Source organism: Myotis myotis, unplaced genomic scaffold (genome assembly GCF_014108235.1).
Source record: "Myotis myotis isolate mMyoMyo1 unplaced genomic scaffold, mMyoMyo1.p scaffold_m19_p_1, whole genome shotgun sequence".
Classification (NCBI taxonomy): Eukaryota; Metazoa; Chordata; class Mammalia; order Chiroptera; family Vespertilionidae; genus Myotis; species Myotis myotis.
This window is the reverse complement of record NW_023416313.1, coordinates 152,414,681-152,438,220: the sequence shown is the minus strand read 5'-3', so window position 1 is coordinate 152,438,220 and position 23,540 is coordinate 152,414,681. Positions and strand designations below refer to the sequence as shown.

At 44.7% G+C, this 23,540-nt stretch overlaps 1 protein-coding gene across 1 annotated transcript in view; it reads left to right on the top strand.

The window, feature by feature from the left end:
* RYR3 (ryanodine receptor 3) overlaps positions 1–23,540 on the top strand; it is a 370,839-nt gene that overhangs the window by 325,043 nt on the left and 22,256 nt on the right. Inside the window, exons 75-90 of the mRNA XM_036346438.1 lie at positions 1,547–1,643; positions 3,214–3,320; positions 3,957–4,008; positions 4,968–5,024; positions 5,967–6,066; positions 6,220–6,299; positions 7,919–7,995; positions 12,169–12,242; positions 12,494–12,511; positions 12,934–13,014; positions 13,467–13,555; positions 14,629–14,757; positions 16,725–16,829; positions 18,523–18,604; positions 19,251–20,581; positions 22,462–22,520. Of these exons, the coding sequence (XP_036202331.1) occupies positions 1,547–1,643; positions 3,214–3,320; positions 3,957–4,008; positions 4,968–5,024; positions 5,967–6,066; positions 6,220–6,299; positions 7,919–7,995; positions 12,169–12,242; positions 12,494–12,511; positions 12,934–13,014; positions 13,467–13,555; positions 14,629–14,757; positions 16,725–16,829; positions 18,523–18,604; positions 19,251–20,581; positions 22,462–22,520 (2,538 nt within the window). The remainder of the gene's footprint in view (positions 1–1,546; positions 1,644–3,213; positions 3,321–3,956; positions 4,009–4,967; positions 5,025–5,966; positions 6,067–6,219; positions 6,300–7,918; positions 7,996–12,168; positions 12,243–12,493; positions 12,512–12,933; positions 13,015–13,466; positions 13,556–14,628; positions 14,758–16,724; positions 16,830–18,522; positions 18,605–19,250; positions 20,582–22,461; positions 22,521–23,540) is intronic.

Sequence of the window (23,540 nt, the reverse complement as noted above, 5' to 3'; positions counted from 1 at the left end):
TGGTGAAACATCAGAAGGCATGCACACTCCTCCCTGGTGGGGATTCGTGCCTGACGTAGTGCTAATTGGGCCTCCAGAAGAGCTCAGCTCTAAGCACATGTCTCCAGGACCAGCTAGGAAGAAATGTCATCTCTCAAAAACAAGGGCTTGTTTTTTTTCTTTAAATACACTGAGGATGTTCCTACCACCCTTTCATATTTTCGTTGCTCCTTCAACAGCTCTACCCTTGTGTGGGTAACAGTAAGTTTAGGAATTCACTGTGTCCTTGATGAAATGTGACCATCCCCACCCCTAACCCAGTTGTTTTGGGGGGTTGCCCTGGATTTCCCCCTTGGGTGGAGGAATGTAAGGAGATTTCATAACCGCAACAACAAAAACTATCGAAGGAGCTAATGGGGGAGAACACACCTCTTCTCCATCTTGTGATGTCGTAGACTGCATGGAATCTTCCAAACTAAAGGGCTAACGGGATTGCTTTTATTATGTGGAAACTGTTTCTCTGGTGTTAGTTTTTAAAAGAAAACCTGTGTGCTTTTCTCCAGACACAAAATTAACAATTTCTTCCTGAGCACCTTTCAACGGGTTTGGCTGGAAAAGGTTAATGAAAAAACTCAATATGACAGGCTTATACCCATTTTAATGGTAATGTAACCTATGGAGGGACCTGCTCATTCTCTGCACATTCCTCCTTCCTTGACCATGATTTAACATTACCATAAACACACAAAGTTGTACAATTTTTTTTTACATAACTCTGATTGGTCAGATTTTAAAGAAAGCTAGCAATGGCTGTGTTCTATGGGAAACCATGGCCAGGGTTTTGATGATTTTGGTCTTAACCTTCATCTTCCTTTTCTCTGCTTCCCTCCTCACTGCTATCCTCAATTGGTAACCCATTGACTGCTATTCGTGGCTAATTTTCCCAGAAGTCAATCCTAGCTTCTAGGGAGCGAGTGGCTTGTGCCAGTTATTCAGCGTTTTCAGCAACCAGGGCCACAGCCAGAACCCACAGGGCACACTGGAGTCATGCTAATGAGCGCAGCTCACCCAAGCCTTGACTTCCTAAGTAAAAGCTGGAGCGCCTTGCAGGCATGGCTCCTTGGGGGCCCTGTAAAGTATATCTGAGACTAACCCACTCACCGTCAGCATGGGATCACCTGGACAGGTGGTCGACCAAAAAGGAAGAACCAAATTGCTGTATTAAACAAATGCTTCTGGACTGTTCCTTGGCCTAATGAATTATTTCTCATTAGAGGGGAAATGTGATAAAGACCCTGTGAGACCAGGATCATGGTTACCTCCTGGCCTTCCACTAACCGTTGTTAGTTCATTCAGAAGGTGCCCCAGACATTCAGGGAGCACTGTGTTAGAGGGTTCTGGTTTCTTTGAAATAAATGCTTATGGTGGTGTGCTACTGGCTACTCTGACCAATCAGAGGATAAGAATTGTACAAAAGTCCCTTCTGCTTACTAACTGTTAACCTCCCAAACTAAAGTAAGGTGTCCCATGGATCCCTCTTGACCTCACTCTCACCCCTTCCGCTCAGGCACCGCTCTATTAACCTCTTCCTCCATGGCTATCAGAGATTTTGGATAGAAACAGAGGAGTATTCATTTGAAGAGAGACTAGTACAGGATTTGGCTGTAAGTACTGACTCAACTGGGAGCAGATATGGGTGTGAATGATTTTGATTTCTGTATTCGTGTGTGCGTGGTAACAGTTAAAGATTCGCAAAATATCAAGTGTGTGAATTTGAAAGGAACTAATGGCATAAATTATCAGGGGGAAGCCCTGCTAATGGCCGTAAGAGCCAGAGAATGAATTTCACCTGGAGGTGCTAGTCACTGTTGTCCTGTTTGCCATCATTATTAACAACTAATATTTCCTGGGATGCACAGCCATGCCATGGAAAATTCTCGCTGAGTTAAGTTTTGAGCACCACTGGTCAAAGGAGGACACCAGCCTGAGCCCAGGCCTTCCATCCATGTTAGGAAGGCACATCTAAATCCCCTTCCTACATTCCACGTTTCTGTAGTTGGCCCTCAGAAAATGTGTCCTGCCCCATCTCTAACAGACTTCACACTGTAAAACTACTTACAATTATACCCCAGGGGGAAGGCAGGGAGCTGTAGCAGACCACAGAGCTTCATCCCGGTCCAGGAAGAAAATAAACGCTCCTCTCCTTTAGCCGAACCATGGTTGATTATTTTTTCACTTTTTTTTATTTCTCTCACTTATATTTTTCTCTTATCCCTTATTCTCTCTGTTAGTCTTGCCCTGTGTTTCTCATATTCACTGTTTCCCACATTTCTTTTTCTTTTTATATCTCCCTATCATTCTCTTTCTTCTCCCCTCTGCCCCTCTTTTTTATTCCCTTTCATGTTTTCTCCCCTACTTTCCTTCCATTTGTCTTTCATGGCCCTCATTGTTTTCATATGTGCCCGTCAGTCTGTGGATTAGTGTGAAGTGCACAGTGAGCATCATTCGGCTGTCTACTTCTTCTAAACCATTCACACAATCTATGCAGTTCTCCCCAGTTTGCTAAATATGGTCCACCCTGCTGGCTGTGCTAGAGAGCTCACTTTTACCTCTGGCATCAGCTGCTGTAGCCCTTTCTGTAAAAGGAGATAGAGACTTGACAAGAGAAGAAACTGTAAGGCTAGCAGCTTCAGGACGGCATCTCTCAGGAACAAGAATTTTAGCATCAGGAGTGAGGTTAGGAAAGAGAAATGTTGAGCCAGGTTGAGTCTAGAATAGTATTAGCCCCCAAATGGCCCCAGGGCTGTGTCACTGTTGGCCAACCCCTTTTCCAGCCGAGTTCTCCAAGAGCAAGTTCAGGTGAGAGGCCCAGCCTCTCAGTGACTGTCCAGGGCTGCCCTCCTGAGTTCGGGTGCCCAGAGCTTGCATGAGTCCTGCTGATTGGGGTGTGGAGGGCCTCGGCTGTAGTCAGGCTTTGGCTTTTCCTTTCATCTTGTTTTAACCCAAAATTGGAATGTTCCTTTGATTGACTGTAAAAAACATATCCATTTATATGCCGAACCCTGCACCCTTCGGGCTTCTGTCCTGAAATAAATACGTGACATAGTGGTTTCTCTTTGTGCTTGTAGTCTGACGCACTCTGTGCCTTGCGCTTTGCCTTCTCTCTGCTCGCATGCAGTTGTGCGGCACATGCTGAAATCCACGCCTAAAACCTGTCTGCATTGGTCTGTGTAGAAATCCCCCAGGGCGGAAGAGGAGGAGGAGGCGGAGGCAGAAAAGCAGCCAGACCCACTGCACCAGATCGTTCTCCATTTCAGCCGCAATGCTCTCACGGAGAGGAGGTCAGCACCATCAGGACACCCGCTCCTCCCACGCCCTCCTCTCATGGATGGCAGTGCCTGCAGGGGGGGCTGCCAGATTTGAGTCGCCCTCCTTGCTGCCCTCATGTTGGCCATCAGGAAGCATCTAGGGCAGTGATGGCGAACCTATGACACACGTGTCAGAGGTGACACATAAACTCATTTTTTTGGTTGATTTTTCTTTGTTAAATGGCATTTAAATATATAAAATAAATATCAAAAATATAAGTCTTTGTTTTACTATGGTTGCAAATATCAAAAAATTTCTATATGTGACACGGCACCAGAGTTAAGTTGGGGTTTTTCAAAATGCTGACACGCCGAGCTCAAAAGGTTTGCCATCACTGGTCTAGGAAACCCCATAAGCCACAGCCCTCTCATCATAATGCCAGACATTCACTGGTCTATAGATTAAGCAGCTCACACTGTAACCTTCCTCCCCGAATTCCATGGCAAGACAGTGCCCACTCAGATTCCCAGAGTGGTTCTCAGAATCAGGGGGGTGGGGGGTTCTAATTAATTCACTAGTATATATATTATTCAAGATATATATGGCTCTTAGTCTTTTCCACTGGGCCTTGAAGGTAGCCTGCTAAATATTTCCTTTATTCTTTCCAGCAAATTGGAAGATGACCCTTTGTACACCTCCTATTCCAGCATGATGGCCAAGGTACACCTGGCACCTGCCCACTGTCTCAGTCATTCTCCCTCCTTAGACCTCTTCAGCACAGAATCTGTCATGCTGAGCAGCAGGCCTGGGACTCGTCATGATGAGAGCTCCAGGCAGAGCACAGTCCATGTGCCATACGGGTGACACTAGTAAACCACTCCACTGTCCTCCTAAGAAACCTTGAGGCTTTGAAGAAACAGTGGGTACTAGTGGCTAAGATCACATGACAGATCTAAACCAGGACTTGGACATATAGACCGCCCTGGCATTTCCACTCAATGTTCAGATGCATCCAACTGTTCAAACACATCTGTAGGCAAAGGAAGTTCAGTACTTTGGAAACAGGCTCAGAAACTAGAGGGAGATCCTAGTGTTCTAAAGGAGGCAGCATGGAGATGTTGTTTCTGTGTCGCATGGAGGGACGGTGACCTCTGGAATGCTGAGTGGCTAAGGGAACTGCTCCTTCTCAAATGGGAAACCTTCATGTCAGGCAGAAAGGGGAATGTGTTGGGGTACAGAGCACCTTTTCCTTGGCCAGATATACCACACGGCCACGATGGGAAGGGGCACTTTGGGGTTTACATCCTAGGTGTCTCTGATCTTCTTCCCAAGCCCCTGGTTCTTATTCAGAAAGGGACAGCTCCCTCTGCTCCTATCTCTTGATTGACACTAGAACTTGACTAGGTGAGAGACTTCAGGTCTCTGTTTAAACCAGATGGGTCCTCATTAATTCTGTGGTCTTGGTGTTCCCATTCTCACTTCTGAACCTCTTCGTAACTGCAAAGGTGCATTTAGAGCAGAAAGTTGCCCTGCAGTGGTCAGAATGTTCTTGGTTTTACAACATGTGTGAGGTCCTGTGAATTGCATCCTGTCTCCTGCTGCACAGTGAGACAGCCTTGATTTTCAGGTCCACCTGTAATGTGATTGTCTGTCTCCTTTCTCTGTTCTATGGAATCCAGAGTTGTCAGGATGGGGAGGATGAAGAAGAGGAGGAAGACAAGGAAAAAACATTTGAGGTAAGTTTTCACTAAGATTGAAGACAGGGCCACCCTCCAAAGCCAGCCAATGGGCCTTCAGAGGTGGGTGCTGACAGCCATGTGGCCCACCCACCATGTGTATCTGGTAGCAAACACAAAAGTGTGCCTGGATAAGGCACTCTGTTAGCTGTGGCTCTGTTGTCTATCTGTCTGTCTGCCTTCCTGAGGAAAGGCTACAGGCAGCCAGTCAGTCAGCAAACCACCCACTAGGTTAGTTCTTCTGGGAAAGTTTATACTTCTACCCAAGTATGGTAGTAACAGGCCAAAGAAGGACAAATTCAAACACCCAAAAATGAAAATTCAAAGCAACGAAGACACTGGGATGGTTTTGGCCCTACTGATCTGTAAATGTAATACAGTAATAGCGACTTTTATTTTTGAGGCAGTGCAGAACCCTAAATCTCCCAAGATAAAACTATATTAGTTGACTTGTACTCTCTTATAGACAAAGTACACAACAGTGACAATAAATAAATACAATTACAGTTCTGGAAAGCCTTGGCATTCTGGTATCCCATATCCAATAGAGTCTCTGTTAACTGTGGTCTGAACATTCTATGTAAGTGGGTGGTTTCTATAGTCTCACAGGTAAACTCCAGGTGACCACTCCGCAGGTCTCTTTGTATGGCAGGACATTGGAATCAAACACATTTCAACCTGAGGTCACTTCCTATAATCATTGTATAAAAGAGGAATAGACCGTGTTGCCTCTCTTACCAAAAGTGGAAAATTAGTCATCAAAATATGAGTGAATTGCGGGTGGACAGTTCTGGAAAGCTGAGTAGCTTCTGACAATAAACTTCAAAGCTCTGCTTTGTGTTTTGCCTTCCTTAGGCAAGTAAAGATTATCTCTCTCAACTTACCTCCTCACAGGGAGTTCCCTGGGGGTAAACAAACCTTCTCTCTGTGTATCTTTTCCAGGAAAAAGAAATGGAAAAGCAGAAAACCCTCTATCAGCAAGCGCGGCTGCATGAGCGTGGGGCTGCCGAGATGGTCCTTCAGATGATAAGCGCCAGCAAAGGTGGTTCCCGGGGTTTCTGGATGGGCCTCTGTCACTTCCACTGAGAATTCACACTGTGAAATGAAAGAGTCCCGATAAAGCCCCATTGGTGGGATTTAGGTGGGATTTACCCTCTCTTTCCTTGGCAATTCAACCGAATCTTCACCACGGCAGGTGAGCGGAGCCCCATGGTGGTTGAGACTCTGAAGCTGGGGATTGCCATTCTGAATGGAGGCAACGCCGGCGTGCAACAGGTATGGGGACTCTCGGAGGAGTCAGGCTTCCTGGGGTATTCCCATCAACAGTGGTCACACTTCAGGGAAGAGGCATTGACTCAGCTACAGGAGCCACCACCCAGAATCATCTTTGCTGGTATTTGTCCCTAGTGGCCAATTAGATCAGAATAGCTGGGGACACCATCAAACCAGGCTGGGAGTTGATAGGCAAATGTGTTCTTGATGGAGAGGGTTGACACAGGGTTCAAAGAGAAAAATATTTTGTTTTTTCACCATTAAATGTGTTTTTTTGCACAATTATGCTCTAGAAGACGTTTTCTAAATCTTAAATTTTTACTTCAACCTTTTCATTGAATTAGCTGCCCTATTGTGAGCAAGGAGCCTGCTCAGTTAAGAGGGGTTCATAATCCCACATACCTGTTGTTTGCTCATTCATTCATTCAACAACTATTTAGTGATTGCTGACGATGCCCTGAAGTCAGGCTCTGCTCTAGGGGTTCAGGGTGCAGCAGTGAGTGATACACATAAAAACCCCTGCCACCAGACAGTAAATGAGAACACATTAGCATAGAGCAGAGTGCCTGGCACAGGGAATTCATTCAAAAATCTGAATTGGAACTGGCTGCAGAAGACAGGAATGCACCGGTGCCTCCTGGGCACTCCAGGCTCTGGCTTAAACCATCTGTGTGACATTTCAAATATTCCTGGCATTCATGAGCCTTAAATCCCAGGGCTTTTGAGAATCCAAACTCAAAACTACCACTATAGAATATAATTTTTCCCAGCCTTTATTAATCCCAAACAAATGTCTTATTAATAACTACCATTTTCTGCCCCACCAGTTGGCTCAGTGATTGAGTGTCAACCTGTGAACCAAGAGGTCACAGTTTGATTCCCAGTCAGGGCACATGTGCCTGGTTTATGAGCTCGATCCCCAGTAGGGGGCGTGCAGGAGGCAACTGACAGATGATTCTCTCGCATCAGTGATGTTTCTCTCTCTCCCTCTCCCTTCCTCTCTGAAATCAGTAAAAACATTTAAAAAAGAGAGAACTACCATTTCCTAAGATACCCCTCTCCATCACCACCCCATCAGTTGATTTTCTTGAAGGGCCTTTTAAAAACAAAGAAATATTATTTTGCCAGACAAAGTTCCTGCCCTCCCAGTAAATGAGAAGAGAGGAAACAAAGTCTGATTGTGAAAGAAATGCTGAGCTCTCAGAGAGGCTCATTACTGGCTAAGCTCCTTGCTTCAGGGTGTCAAACTCATTGTGGGAGCTGTTCAGATTATACCTCACAACCATAAACATGACTAAATCGTGGTCTCGGTGCTTATTCCCAAATAGGAGAGACTTCAAACTATAAGTCTATGAATGTGAAAGATCTATGCTGCCCTAGCAGAAATGCCAGTGGATTTTATAGAAATGTCCACCCTAATGATTCAGGTTCTGTTAAGTAGGAAGCGGGGTGGGGAGACACATGGCAGTTTTAAGTCCACAGGGTAACAACCCACCACCATGGATCGGACTTAGTGTGCCTGCTTGACTAAGACTTTGCCATTTCTCCATTACAATTAGGAGGGTCAGTACTTGTGGTATAGTTCCCATTGTTTTTCCTTTTAAAATGTGTCTCCCTTGCAGAAAATGTTAGATTACCTAAAGGAGAAAAAGGATGCTGGATTCTTTCAAAGCCTTTCTGGTCTTATGCAGTCTTGCAGGTAAATATGGGAAAACCATCCACAGCAGTTTTTAAACTCTTCACTATTCAAAGGAAGGGGAAATGAGATGGGGAGGCCCATGAAGTAAGTTGGCTTATCATAGAATTATTGAGAAAGGAGTCACCTACTGAAGAAAGTGAAGAGGATGCATGGGTATTGTTCCTCCAGCCTTCAAAATGATATTCAAATAATATTCAGAGGGGAAAATGTAATGTCCATTTGACACACACACACATACACACACACACCTGTTTGTTGGCTTGTTAATCACCCTCACCTCCTTTTTTGTTATGTTCAGAACTGAGTGTGAGTTTCTCCTCAGCATATCTTATCTAATAAAAGGGAAACATGCAAATTGACCATACCTCAGCTACACCCACAAGCCATGCCCACCAGCCACACCCACCAGCCAATCAGGAGCGAGTATGCAAATAAACCCAACCAAGATGGCAGTGGCCACAGAGCTGGAGCGAACAGGAGGCTTGTGTTGCCCCTGGTGATGGAGGAAGCCAAGCTTCCCACCTGCCCTGGCCAGCTGTGAGCTCCTCTCAAGGCTACAAAGTTTTAATTATAGAAGATAAATAATTCCCAGATACCTGCTTCCAGTCGCTGTGGCCTCCGCTCAAGGAGGGTCTGGGAGCCTGGGTTGCCCCAGGGCCATGGCCAGGCTGCAAAGACCATCAGCCCCTTACCCAGGCTGGCCAGGCACCCCAGTGGGGACCCCCACCCTGAAGGGGTGTGGCCAGCCTGAAAACAGCCCTCAGCCCCACCCAGGCTGGCCACACCCTCACGGGGTGAGGGTCCCCACTGGAGGGCTTGGCCAGCCAGAAAACAGCCATCAGCCCCTCACCAAGGCTGGCCAGGCACCCCAGCAGGACCCCCCATCCTGAAGGGGGTATGGCCAGCCTGAACACAGCCCTCAGCCCCTCACCCAGGCTGGCCAGGCACCCCAGCGGGGACCCCCACTCTGAAGGTGGTGTGGCCAGCCTGAAAACAGCCCTCATCCCCTCACCCAGGCTGGCCAGGCACCCCAGTGGGGACCCCCACCCTGAAGGGTGTGTGATCAGCTGCAAACAGCCATAATCCCCTCACCTAGGCCGCCCCACACCCCAAGGGAATCCCCACCCTGATCCAGGATACCCTTCAGGGCAAACCAGCCAGCCCCCACACATGCACCAGGCCTCTATCTATATTAATAAAAGGGTAATCTGCTAATTAGACTGGGAGACCTTCCAGGAGACCTTCCGGACATTCTTCTGGACAAAGCCATGGTAGCGGGGCCAAGGTAGAGGCGGTTAGAGGCTAAGAGGGGAGGGCAGTTGTGGGTGATCAGGCTGGTGGGGGGCAGGGCCATTGGGGGCAAGCAGGCCATCACTGGGGGTCAGTTGGAGATGATCAGGACAGCGGGGCAGGCAGTTTGGAGTGAGCAGGCCAGCAGGGGGAGCAGCTGGGGGTGAGCAGGCCAGTGGGGAGGAAAGATGGGGGTGAGCAGGCCAGCGGGGGGGCAGTTGGGGGTGACCAGGCTGGCAGGGAGGCATTTGGGGGCAAGCAGGCTGGCAGCGGGGGGCAGTTGGGGGCAAGCAGGCTGGCAGGCAGAGTGGTTAGGGGCAATCAGGCAGGCAGGCAGGCAGGTGAGCGGTTAGGAGCCAGTAGTCCCAGATTGCGAGAGGAATGTCCGACTGCTGGTTTAGGCCCAATCCCTGTAAACCGGCAGTAGGACATCCTTTGAGGGGTCCCAGGTTGGAGAGTGTGCAGGCTGGGCTGAGGAACACCCCCTCCCCTGTACACAAATTTCATGTACCAGGCCACTAGTATGCTCATAAAAATCAAACCAGAAAATAATGGGAAAGAAGATGAATGCCTCATTATGACTCAAGGCTATGTTTTCATTAAGCACTTTGTTAATCTTTAGCCTTAACTGGCCTTGGAGCCTGAATAGATATTTGGTGGGTACATATTTTGACAGAGGTACATCCTAACATGAGAACATTTTGTCATAGCCTAAAAAACAAAGCATTAAACTTTCCATGCATATTACGAAGTGTGTAAGCCTCCCCTCAAGGCTGAACCTAATGACAAATGAAATGAAAAGTCATGTTACCATACTTACTCATTTCAGAAATGAGCCAGAAATCTAAGAAAAGTGTCAGCTTATTTTCTAATTTTCACATATATTTCTGAACAGTCTGCAACTCATTCTAAAAATAATTCAAAGTTATAATTATCTGGCTCATTTGCCTCCAGTTAATATCCTTTAAAATGGAACATTACATTTTCCAATTGAAAATTTGGAGGATGAACATTCTTTCTTATGGTGGACTTCATAATTTTACTAACCTTACTTGATTGGGTAAGTATTGTACTCTGGGGCTGGAGGGAGTATATTTGAGATGCAATACTGTCTGTTGTTCTTACCTCCCCCACCCCCACTGAGAGCCAATTTGTTTATTACCTCTCTTAGAAAAAGAAAATGTAATATTGCCAGACCTGACTCACTGAGGGTAAAATTGTGCATGTGCACTCGGGTGGCAAAAATCAAGGCAGTTCAGTTCCATATTGCTCATGAAATTCTCAATTAAATTCCTAAGAGTTCCCTTGGTGGTCAGCAATACTTAATATTGTTAAACTCATTTATAAGGATGACTTGAAGGGACAGGTGACATACCCTTAATAGGCCAAATGAGTTCTAACAGAAGTTTGAAGGTATGTTAATAGACTTAGGCCAATTATAAACATAATACTTATTTGTAAACATTTAAGCATTGGAGAAATTTAAACATTTGAAATGGGTGTTTCGTGATGGAGTAAGGGTCAGAAATGTCTGTTGCTTAAATTGCCTCCTGAATCAGAACTGCTGCTTCAAAGCAATCATGTCCAAATGCCCTTTTCCGTGTCATCCTTTTTGACAGCAAAACCAAAATGAAAGGGGTCATTTGTGTTATTGAACAGGCCTTTTTACAGTAGGCTCTGGGAAGAACCAACAAGATGGCAACAGGGATTTTCATTGTTTTCTCTCTTAAATTCATCTAAATTGCAGAATGTCTGTGACCCCCTAAAAGGGGAAAAGATGTTCTGGGTTTTCCAATAATGTCTTTCCAGGCTGATGGTCATTTCCTTTGCTCAATGGTAAAAGGCAGGCTAGGTTTTGCAGAATCGTAATGGATTCAGCCATCAGCTTCCCTAAGAGCTATAGTCTTGTGAGACCTTATGTTCTATGAAATTTTTCAGATTGGGGAAGAAGCTAGAGTTTTTTAGAGAAATAGAATGAGCCACAATTGGAAATAATATGATCACATAGTGTGCTCATTATTAAGCTTGGTGGTTGTACTAGGGGTTCCTGACTGATGGTGGCCATGACTAGGAAGACTGGGGAAAGTAGGAACAAAAATGAAGACCAGCCGAAACCGGTTTGGCTCAGTGGATAGAGCGTCGGCCTGCGGACTGAAAGGTCCCAGGTTCGATTCCGGTCAAGGGCTTGTACCTGGGTTGCGGGGACATCCCCAGTAGGAGATGTGCAGGAGGCAGCTGATTGATGTTTCTCTCTCATCTATGTTTCTAACTATCTCTCTCCCTCTCTGTAAAAAATCAATAAAATATATTTTTTTTAAAAAATGAAAACCAACTTGCTAAAAGTTCAGGAACTCCTAGGGACACCATTGCCTCCAGAAAGCTTAATCTCACCTACTATATGGTTCCTGAATGATACAGAATCCTAAAGGGTTTGACCGTTGAAATCTAGAAATTTGTAGCACTCTCCATCAGTATTCATCCTAAGCTCTAAAAGCTCCAGTTCCTTGTGATTCTGAGAGAAAGTAGGGAGTTGAACATTAATTAATTCAGTTTACTGTAAATTTCCCTTGAAAAATCTAAGAAACAAATCCTTTCTTCTTTACTTGAAAAGCCTTTTTTAAATCTTCATCCAAAAGAAAGGACTCCAGCTGGACAAAACGACAGCCACCACAAGTGTTTCTGCCCCTCCTCATGGATGTGACAAGGTCTGTGAGCACTAGGATTCCTTGGGAAACACTGTTAAACTCTCAAACACACTGTGATGTGTTAGTGCATTTGTTAAAACCCAAGGACAGGATCTTAGTCAATAGGTGCATTGACGTTAGAAATCTATTTTCCCAGAGTGCGCAGCCCTGAACCTTGCTTTCCTTTGTCTATTACAAGTGTCCTTGATTTGAATGCATTTGAGAGGCAGAATAAAGCTGAAGGCCTGGGGATGGTTACTGAGGAAGGAACACGTAAGTAACTAATGAATATGAAGGCCACTCTCTTCCTGAAAAAAATCTTAATTAACTATTTCCTGTTAGAGCCCCTGCTCCTTGATCTTAGAGGACTTGCTCCATTTCGGCAAAATATTTCCATCAGTAACTTTGATAAAACCATCATCCAGGCTGGGTGTGTTCAAAGAGCCAGTGCTAGCTAAAGACAGTTTATCATGGTGTTTATGGTTTTCTTACTTTGTATTCTTCTCTTTTTCTCTTATCACCAGTCATTGTTCGTGAGCGTGGTAAGTGAGTTTCTGGCTTGAGTTCCTACCATGTGTGCATCCTAAGGGATTGATTTAATTGCCTCAGTTCCAACACATTATAGGCTCAGTGGCTGCATGCCTTGTTTAACTCAACAGCTTGATGCTTAATTAAAGAAGGGTTTTCCATCTATCAAGCATGGGTTATGGTCTGAGAACCATTCCTGCCACTAGCCTGGTTATTTTCCTTACAAAAGCATCCTGGGGCTAAATATTTTAGCTTTGCCAATCATTGTGTTGTGCAGCCTCAGTTCTAGGTTAATCAGGTTGACCAGCATTCATCCAAAGTTCCCTTTCCAAAGAATCCTGACACAGCTCCTGAAGCATTTTTGTAGTCATTTGTATTAGAAGGTGTTCTGTGTTGAGAAGCAAGCAAATGCTCACCAGTGTCCTCTGTTTTCAAGGTGAAAAAGTACTCCAGAATGACGAGTTCACACGAGATCTCTTTAGATTCCTACAGTTACTTTGTGAAGGACATAACAATGGTAAGTGGAACGGATAGATTTGTCAAGGGAAAACAGCAATCAGGTGCAAAATTCTGATTCCATTTAGGAAGCCACATTCAATACCAGCAGTTGCTAACTTAAGGACAACAGTTAATTCATTCCTAAATAAGAAACCCTATGTAAAACGACCTTGAACTCATGACTAAAGTTATTTAGTGCCACCCAGCCTAAGCTGCTTCCAGGATCTTCAGGTGTGAAACTAACAGCCCTTTCTGTCAAGGCCCTCAAGGCTCAATAGGTCTGGTTTCTGGTGTCACTGGAATGGGAGGGCTCATGTCAGAGCTCTGTCCTGCAAGATCCACCAAGACCCAAACAGGATGCCCTTGTGAGGTTTTTCACATAGTGTACCTCTGCTGAGTTTAGCAAAGAAAGCACAACCAGCTCTCTAGGCAAGACAGAGACAGGGTCTGACCCAGCCCTGCTGTTGTCAGACTTTCAGAACTTCCTGCGGACTCAGATGGGTAACACCACCACCGTGAACATCATCATCAGCACTGTGGACTACCTTCTGCGTCTTCAGGTGAGTGGGCCTTGGATGGTGGCATGTCTCAGATGTACTTCCAAAAGCTAAAGACAGGTAGTTACATGAGGTCAGGGAGGCCCAGGAGATAGTAAAACCCCAGTAAGAGGAAGTAAAATACTGTAAGTCCTCAACATCATCAATAAGTTCGTTTAAGTGAAACAACTTATAATGGGACCAATTTTGCCATAGGCTAACTGATTTAAACAAGAGTTAAGTTCCCACAGCATCTCATCAATAGTGTAACCTAACAACATTGAACAAGACAATTATTCGAGGACCTGCTGTGCCTAAAACATGTATTTGAATGTTTGAAGACTGACCTGGGGGAAGTGGTTTAAAACCATATCTTCTATTATGAAATGCTGGTTTATTTTAGTTTTGCCAGTGAAAACCTAGCCACGATGTCCTGGAGCTATCAAACAACCTGTGACTGAGAAAAGTTTCAGAAAGTGGTCCGAATAAGATGAGTCTACAAGTTCTTAGTGTTGAGAAGTCACTTGGTTTAATTGTTTGAAGGAAAATCCAAATAATATCAAGAAAATCTACACAAACATAAAAAGGATTCTCTTTTCTCTTTGCTGATTCTTCATGCACTTCTGCCATTTAACAGAGCAATCTATTTTAACCTCTCTGTGTTCCAGTTTTCTTACCTGTAAAATGGGTCTCAAAGAGTGATGGTGAAGATTGAGAGATTTAATATATACAATAAGCTCAGAACAGGGCCTGATACTCATAGTGTTAGTTATTGTGTTGTTGCTGTCATGACGATTTGGAGGATAATCATTATCTTTATCTTTAGGGTACATTTTTCCTGTGAGTAGATTGTCCTATATCATAGTCACCCAGGTCCAGCTGTCCTCTCTCCTATCTGTTCTTTCCTACAGAGGGACATCTGTCCTTCAGAGATGCCAGGGATCAGCTATTTCTGTACTTCTTCCCAGAGTGCCAGGCTCCTGTCTTAATGTAGAGGTCTTAGAGATGTGGGATTATCTTGTATTCTTCCTGAATGTTGAGTTTAGCTACACTAACTGAAGCCTGAGAAATACTAAACTCTACTTGTCTGTTCCTAGGAATCAATCAGTGATTTCTACTGGTACTATTCAGGGAAGGACATCATCGATGAATCTGGACAGCACAATTTTTCCAAAGCTCTAGTGGTCACAAAGCAGATTTTCAATTCTCTTACAGAATACATCCAGGTATGTGCACAGAATGCATGTTCAAACACAAGGAGAACATTTTTAACATCCCCATGCTCTACATTCCCTACAGAACATTTGGGTGCACGGATGGACTGTGTATCTAGCCTATTCCTGGTAACACTTCTTTTCTGTAAATAGGAACCAATAGTACCTACACTCTGTGAGAAGCTACGGCTTATGGGTCCCCACTATGACTCATTCATATCATTGTCACACTTGCATTTATCTAGTTATATTTTGCTTTCCCTCCTTGACTGAAAACTTTTTGGAGACAAAAAGTTCTCATTCAATTTAAAATTCCTCATTTCTAACACAATGTCTACATCATAGTTGTTCCATAAGTGTGGACAGTGGAGTAGAGAAATGATTGCTAGAATGAAGGAATAAAGGCATAAATGATGTCACCTTGAGATTAAAAACAGAATTAATGACATCCTACGAATTTGAAATGAACTCAGAAATGAACTCTGTGCAAAGGGTAACTTCAGAAGCACATAAGCTATGTGAATGGCAGTTAAGTCCACAAGTGAACTTCAGGTTGAATGTCTAGAACTTGCAGCGTTCTTTTTCTGTTCACAGTATTCTCTATTCATTGCCTACAGCAGTATAGCTACCATGCAAAGAGGACATAGTGGGGCGTAATTTGCTATAATATCAGTAGCCATGTCACAGTCCTCAGTGATGTTACATACATTTCTTAAAGATCTGTAGGATGAATCAACTGGCACAGTCAGATCATATTTGCTTACTATGATAAACATAAAACTAAGACTATTAAATGTAAGGGAAGATTTTAAGGGAGAGATTGATCATTGTCACCCAAGGATGGTAAAAACATGGAGAGATAAACCTAGAAACAGGTGACTCATCTGAAGTGTCACAGAATGTGAGATGCCTGCAAAGGATATTGAACAGACTTGACAAGCATCTGATTTGTTCTCTGCAGAACCCCTTCCAGTTTTCAGAATGTCCCATGCAACAGTTAACCCTAATGTAAAGCAGACACTTTGTGTGTTTCTTTATACAAAGGGTTTTGTTCCAAAAAGAATCTAGAGGTTTCTAGGGATCAGATACCAAATGTACATGAACAGTCATTTTTAAATAAGGTTCATGACTTAAGGAAGCAGGGAATATTTCTCCTGCTCACCTCTTCCCTGAGAATTCTGTCAAGACATTTCCAGAACATAAGATAGTATTAGTGTTCTTTTTGGAAATTTCTTCCTGAAGGGTGATTTTGGAATTGATTAAAAGGTAGGAAAAATAAACTATAAGGAAGAGTTTACAATAAGAAATATCAGATCAATAATGCTTTGCAAAAATTGGAAAGGATATTAACAGGAAAAATGCAAACTGGCCATTGTCTTCCCTCTGTGTTTGGCTTTCAGAAACGATAGAGATGGTATTATACCTGAAGTTCAGGTTAATAGTAGGAAAATCCTAAAAGTAATTGACCAGGAATATTATTCAGTGTTTTGGGTTTGTTTTGTTTTTTATTTGAGCAGATAACCATGTGGTCATAGCATTCTCTGGGTAGCTTTGCCAGGTAATAGTAGATGTGCTAGGGCTTGATTTTCACAGTGGGCTCCACGGAACCCTTGAGTTCCTCAGACCCCTTGTAAGCCAAGGTGTGGATGAAAGTGGGCAGGGGTGCCCTGCTGTCTTGTTCAACCAGAGCACTGAACTTTTTTAAATGATGTTCTTCAGTGTAAGATTTTCTTTGAAAAACATATTCTAAGGCTAAAAGAAAATCTCTGGACATCGCTGGACTGTGAAATTCCTAGTGGCTTTTGTTAGACATAGGATCCTATGATGGGGGTGTTAATATCTTGGGGAAATATTGAGCACAAAATATGTGACTCTGGGGAGGAGATATCTGTTCATATAAACTAGTGTCACAGGCCCTTCCTAAGCCCTTCAGAGCAGTTAATGATGTTCAGTGAAATAGGATGTCCTCCTCTCCACAGGGCCCTTGCATTGGGAACCAGCAGAGCCTGGCTCACAGCAGGCTGTGGGATGCGGTGGTCGGCTTCCTCCATGTATTTGCTAACATGCAGATGAAACTCTCTCAGGTACTGTAGCCTGTCCCCAGTGAGTTGTTGGTGTGAAATGCTAAGTTAATCCTCACCCCCTTGGTATTCCCATTGTGGATGTCGCTGCTTGATCAACTGGCTGAAAAAGTAAAGCAGATTAGGGCTCATTTTTAAAACCATGGGTCTAAATGGGAGATAGGAGTGAATGTCCCAGACGGGCTTTTGCATGGATGCAGCTTCTTTCCTTGTGTCCCACCAACCTACCCTTTTCATAATTGCCTCAACATTTGCCTCCTTGTCACTGCTTTGTCAGTTTATAACAATTGATGGCTCTGTCTGGTCTGTCAGCTATCCGCATGTCTCTTTAATTCACCTATGCCTTCTCTCTCACCTTTGCTTCCCCCTCCCTCCCCACCTCTGCCTTTCCTTTCCACTCCCCATCTCTCTGGCAAGATGAATCAGACTCGCTGAGAGCATTTATTATGAACAAATAAATGTAGTGTATGTAGTAGATGATCGTCTCTCTCCATGGCAACACATGAGGGAGAACTTCAGGATGTTTCAGGCTGATTAGAATAACATTTGTAGCATCAATTTAAATAATGTGTACCTACAATGTTCAAGGCTGTCACATCTGCCTCCTCCCTTCTGGAATGTGCTATTTAACCCTTTCATTTTTTTCCCCTTTTGACTCTGGCCTTATGGGAGGAGAGAGCTCTTGGGAGGGCTGCTAATTCGGCAGTAACATGTCAGCTGCTTGACTCCTATGTCAACCCAGCTGGGCAGCATGGTGAGGGGCTCCGGAGACAGGTCCTGCCACCTCCTCGCTAGTAAATTTCAGAAAGCCAGTTCCCTTTTCTGGTTTTTTGCTTCATCAACTGTAAAATATTGGGATTTAGAATAGCTGATCTCTGAGGTCTCTTCCAGCTCAAATATTCTACACATCTATTTCATATAAAGCTGACATACACCAGAGCTGGGGGATGTCCCTCTGAAATTTAAAGAGCTAGACAAATAACTGTCTTTACAAAGAGAGTCTGTAAAAGGAGTGTGGCCCAGATGCATTTTTTAATCTTACCCTCTGATTGCCCACCTCAGATCCTCCAAGGATTGTTTTCCTTCTGTGATGTAGGGTGCAAAGCACAGTGCTAACTTGGCAATGCCCCGTCTGCAATGCTGAAATTAAAACCAAACAGACTAGTATCAAAACCATCCGGAGGAATAGCCTCAATTATATAACATTTTAAGGGACCAGTGGCACCCAGATCACCACCAACTAGAATCAGGAGAACCTAAATTAATCCATTAAAAAAAAGGAGAACCCAGTTAGTGATTTTAATCTCAATGCCCTAATTGGGTTGCAATAGTATTCCCAAAAAGCTCACTTGCATTTCTCCAGTATCAAGCACAACATAAACTATAGAGATACCTAACAGCTCTTTGGTGGATTGGGTTGTTCAGTAGTTTTGGACAACGAGTGGTAATCTGCCACATTGTGCTAATAAAAGGAAAGCTGTAAAGGAATGCTATTGGCCATGCTCTGCTGCAGGCAGCTTCCCGGCGCTACAAACAGTGGATGGTAAGACGTCCGCATTCACAATGAGAAGGGAACTCATTCCCAAGATTGACCCAACCCTCACCTAGCATTTCCAGAGCAGGCTCTTCTTGCTCTCTGCCCTGTACTTTGCTGAGGGATCAGATAGCTCAGGGGTATCTCCTGTTTCTGTTCTAGGATTCCAGTCAGATCGAGCTGTTGAAGGAACTCTTGGATCTCCTTCAGGACATGGTGGTGATGCTTCTGTCCCTCCTGGAAGGTTGGGCTGTTTGGTATAACTAGGCATTCACACAACTGTAATTGGTCCAAGCACTAACCATAGTAATCACACAGATTATCCTCCTGGCAGGTCATTCATGCCATATAACATTGGTTAGAAAGCCAAATTTTCATCAACAAAAAATGAGTGAGAGGAACATGGGCTGATGGACAAAGCCTGAAACCAACTTATTTTATGACAATAGGAAAGCCAGAATGAACTGGGGAAAACCTCTAAGCTTTGCTCTTCCCTATTCTCTCCCTCTCCCCATTGCTTTTCAATACATCTGGCTGCCAGTGTGTATGCCAGCCATCTAGTTGGTCACTCTCCTAGGTCTAAGGGGATGAGAGGGGCACCACTTATTCCTATGTGTCCCCAGTAATCTAATAACAAAACCATTTCCCAGGCCCCAAGCCAGATAAAAGGCACTGGGATAGCCATCTCCTTCTCCCTCTGTTTCTATCCCCTGGGCTCCTAGTGGTGTAGTCTTTATGGCTTGCTACTCCTGCCCATTTCCAAATTATCACAGTCAGAAAAGAGCTGACTGATTTGGCACATAAGTCTTTTAGAAATAGATACCTGACCAGTTACAGAATGGCTTGGATTTATTGATATATTTGTATGTCTTTTTGAACCTGCCTCACAGGGAATGTGGTAAATGGAACTATTGGCAAGCAGATGGTTGACACACTGGTAGAGTCATCTACCAATGTAGAAATGATCCTGAAATTCTTTGACATGTTCTTGAAACTTAAAGACTTAACCAGCTCAGACACCTTCAAAGAATATGACCCAGATGGTAAAGGGATTATCTCCAAAAAAGAATTCCAGAAGGCCATGGAAGGGCAAAAACAGTACACACAGTCAGAGATTGACTTTCTCCTTTCTTGTGCAGAAGCTGATGAGAATGACATGTTTAATTACATTGATTTTGTCGACCGGTTCCATGAGCCGGCCAAGGATATAGGGTTTAATGTGGCAGTGTTATTGACAAATCTCTCGGAGCATATGCCAAATGATTCTCGCCTTAAGTGTCTGTTGGACCCAGCAGAAAGTGTGCTAAACTACTTCGAACCATACCTAGGACGCATTGAGATTATGGGTGGTGCCAAGAAAATTGAGCGTGTTTATTTTGAGATCAGTGAATCCAGTCGAACTCAATGGGAAAAGCCCCAAGTGAAGGAATCTAAGCGACAGTTTATCTTCGATGTTGTCAATGAAGGTGGGGAACAGGAAAAGATGGAACTGTTTGTGAACTTCTGTGAGGATACCATCTTTGAAATGCAGTTAGCATCTCAGATTTCTGAATCCGACTCAAATGACAGAGCAGAAGAGGAGGAGGAGGAAGATGAAGACTCTTCTTACACATTAGAGATTGAGGGGGAAGAAGAGGATGACAAATCCTTTGAGTCTGTCTCTGCATTTGCCATGGCCTGTGCCTCAGTGAAGAGAAATGTTGCCAACTTTCTAAAGAGGGTAACTCTGAAGAACCTCAGGAAGCAATACAGGAAGGTGAAAAAGATGACTGTGAAGGAGCTGGTAAAGGTGTTCTTCTCATTCTTCTGGATGTTGTTCGTGGGGCTGTTCCGGTTGTTCTTCACCATCTTGGGGGGAATCTTTCAGATCCTCTGGAACACAGTGTTTGGAGGGGGCCTGGTAGAAGGGGCAAAGAACATCAGGGTGATCAAGATCCTGGGGGACATGCCTGATCCAACCCAGTTTGGTATCCATGATGATGTTTTGGAAGCTGAGAGGGCAGAAGTGACCGAGACGGGTATCACCACGGAACTAGTGCACTTTTTAAAGGGTGAGAAAGGAGATGCGGATATTATGTCAGATCTTTTTGGATTCCACTCCAAGAAAGAAGGTGGCTCAAAGCATGGGCCAGAAGTGGGTTTGGGTGACCTCTCTGAGATTATTGGCAAGGATGAACCCCCTACACTAGAGAGTACTGTACGGAAGAAAAGGAAAGTACAGGTAAGCATAATTTGTTTCCATCATCTTCCTTTACGCCCAGAAAAACACTTGCTACTATATTTTGCAGCTAGTACTGACACCAATTCCCTGAGAGCCAACAATATATTAGACACCAGCTCTCCTATGATTACCCTAACCTCATCATTCTAGCTCTACCATGTCTGAGGGGTGCAAGTCATAAATGGATGCCTCGGTGTCTAATTGCTGGGTGGTCTTCAGTTTACATTGTAGGGTTCAAACATGGTGATCTGTGATGCTCACCTTACTTCCACACTTTTATTAGAAGGTTAGTTCTCATGGTAGACAGGTTCATTCAGTAAACTGAAAGCATAGAAAACCAGGTATAGTATAACAGGAGGTTTTTCTAGTGAGACAGTAATTCTGCAGTGTCCCAAAAGGTCCAGATGATATCATATACTTTAGCACAGTGTGCCAGTGAGTCTTATCTGCTGGGACATTTCATTATTGTGATGCAGTCACTATTAAATTTGGACTTTGAGTCAGATTAAGAGAATAAGATAATAGTAATTCAGAGCCCCTTGGTCATGGATGTTGGTCCTTGGTCAACCCTTGGTCATGGGTGTTTCCCTCTGTTGCAGCATCCAACTCACAGCATCATTCTAGCACTAAAGAGGGTATGGAGAGAAGTGTAAAGAGATCAGAGCCCAAAGACAACTTTTATTCATTCATTACATTAATATTTATTAACTAGCTAATATGTGCTTGTCACTGTTTTCGGCTCTGAGGATACAGTGGTAAGTGAAAAATGCATTGTCCCTATAATTCAGTGAAAAAGAGAGATATTGAATAAATCTGTATAGGCATGAAGAACGTTAGGAAGGACGAATGCCAGGTGCTAAGTATATGTATAGGAGAGCACTCTCACCTGACTTTGCAAATCAGGGAAGAAAGCATCAGAGTCATAGACATTTTTATAATATTAATTTCTTTACTTCATTTGGCTCCCCGATGTAGCCCCAGGGCATAAACATAATTGGATTCATTCAAGGCCTGCTACATGCCACGCTGTGTTCTGAGGCTATGAAAACTCAGTTGTTAAGAAAGACATTTTTGCTTTAATAGAGCTTAACTTCTAATGGAAGAAGACAACAAATAAATAAGATAATTATTATTTGTGACACATGCTAAAATAAATGAACAAGGACATGTGTTACAGAGTGAATGTGGGCCCTACTTTAAATAGGACTGTCAAGGAAGCTTCTGACAAGGTGTCCTATGAACCATGTCCTGAAGGATATCAGGCACATGCACAGCAGTCACACTCCAGGCAGAGGATATGCTTAGTGCAAAGGTCCTGGTGCAGGGAAGGATTTGAAATGTCTCAGGAAAGAACATGAGATCTGGGTGTAGGAAGTAAGGAATCAAGTGGTGCAAGATGAGGATGAAATGAAAGGCCATGATCCTGTAGCCATGTAGGCCTCGGTAAGGAGCTTGAATTTTTTTCAAAGTGCAGTGGTCGTCAGGCAGAGGACCTGGGGGAGCGGGTGCTAAGAGGATTAAAGACGAGGCAGGTATCCTGTCTGAAGCAGGTTCTGATTTGGACCATCTCTCCCTGACCCCATGGGGTTATAGGACCACTGCTGCGGGCTCTGACAGTGTCCGGCACAAGTTTTCTCTTTGAGTTGACTAATAATAAGAGGGTAGTGGAGTTTTCAGATTTGAAATCTTTGTCTTGGCATCTCTCCAGAGCACCTGGATATGTAGCAGGACACTCACCTTCCATGACCCTGAGAGAAGCAGAAGCAGAAGAGAAAGCCATTGGGACTTCTGACCAAGGAGATGAAAGTGGCCAGCGATATGGCTCTTCACCATGAACACAATGATTGGGGAGAACTTGACTGACTTTTGTTTTTGTCTAGGCAGCAGAGATGAAAGCAGCACATGACTCAGAAGGAAAAGTGGAACCCGAGAAGGCAGAGTAAGTTCTTGGTAGCTTCGAGGACTCAAACTCCTGTTAGACAGTTCTTGATAGCATCTACTATTCTATTGCTGTGGTAAATAGCTGTAGTAATACTATCCTATATAATAAAAGCCTAATATGCAAATTGTCCCCTTGGGTGGTCATTCAACCAGGGAAACCAGGAGTTCAACTGCTTGCTATGATGTGCGCTGACCACCAGGGGGTGGCATGGAACATGGCAGGTGTCGGCGATGTGCTGTGACCTCTGGCCAGCTACCTGGGGGCAGGGGTGACGGGGACGGAAGTGTGGTGAGAATGTGGGGTGTCCACTGAGCTTGCTCTTACTCTCCCTGCTACCCTCCCCTGGTATGCCAGGGCTTGCACACCAGGGAAGCCCCCACACTCAGGTGCCAGGCTCCCTCAAGGAGCCTGTCCCACACCTGTGGGGCATCTTCCAGGTGAGCCGGGCCACAGCTGCTGGGACCACAGGGGCCGGTCAGATTCCCTGTGAGTTCGTGCAGGAGCCAGTCTGCAAGGCCAGTCGGGAGAGAGCGCACTGCCCACCCAGCTTCCATGTGGCGCCACTGGGTGGCCCAGAGGTCCACGCTGCTCCCTGGCATGTGGCGTCCGGCCGTGCTCACCGCATCTCCATGTGGAGACTTGGGCACCATGACTCAGGTGGATGCGGGGCATGCAGGGGCCCAGGTGCTGCCCAGGGCCCAGAGGTCAGCTGGAACCTGTCCTTCCATGCCAGACGCTTGTGCTTTGATCGCCAGCCAGACCTAGGGACTGCACCCATGCATGAATTTCATGCACAGGGCCTCTAGTAGTAATATAAGAAACTAGAGGCCTGGTGCACGAATTCATGCATGTGTGGGATCCCATCGAGGCCTATCAGGGGTCTGGCTGACCAGGGGGAGGGGTTGCAGGAGGTTGGCAGGCTGAGGGGGGGTGGGCAGCGGAACCATGGAAGGTTGGCTGAGGGGGGTGGGGGCTACAGGAGGTTGGAGGGCCAGGGGGTGGAGGGGCCACAGGATA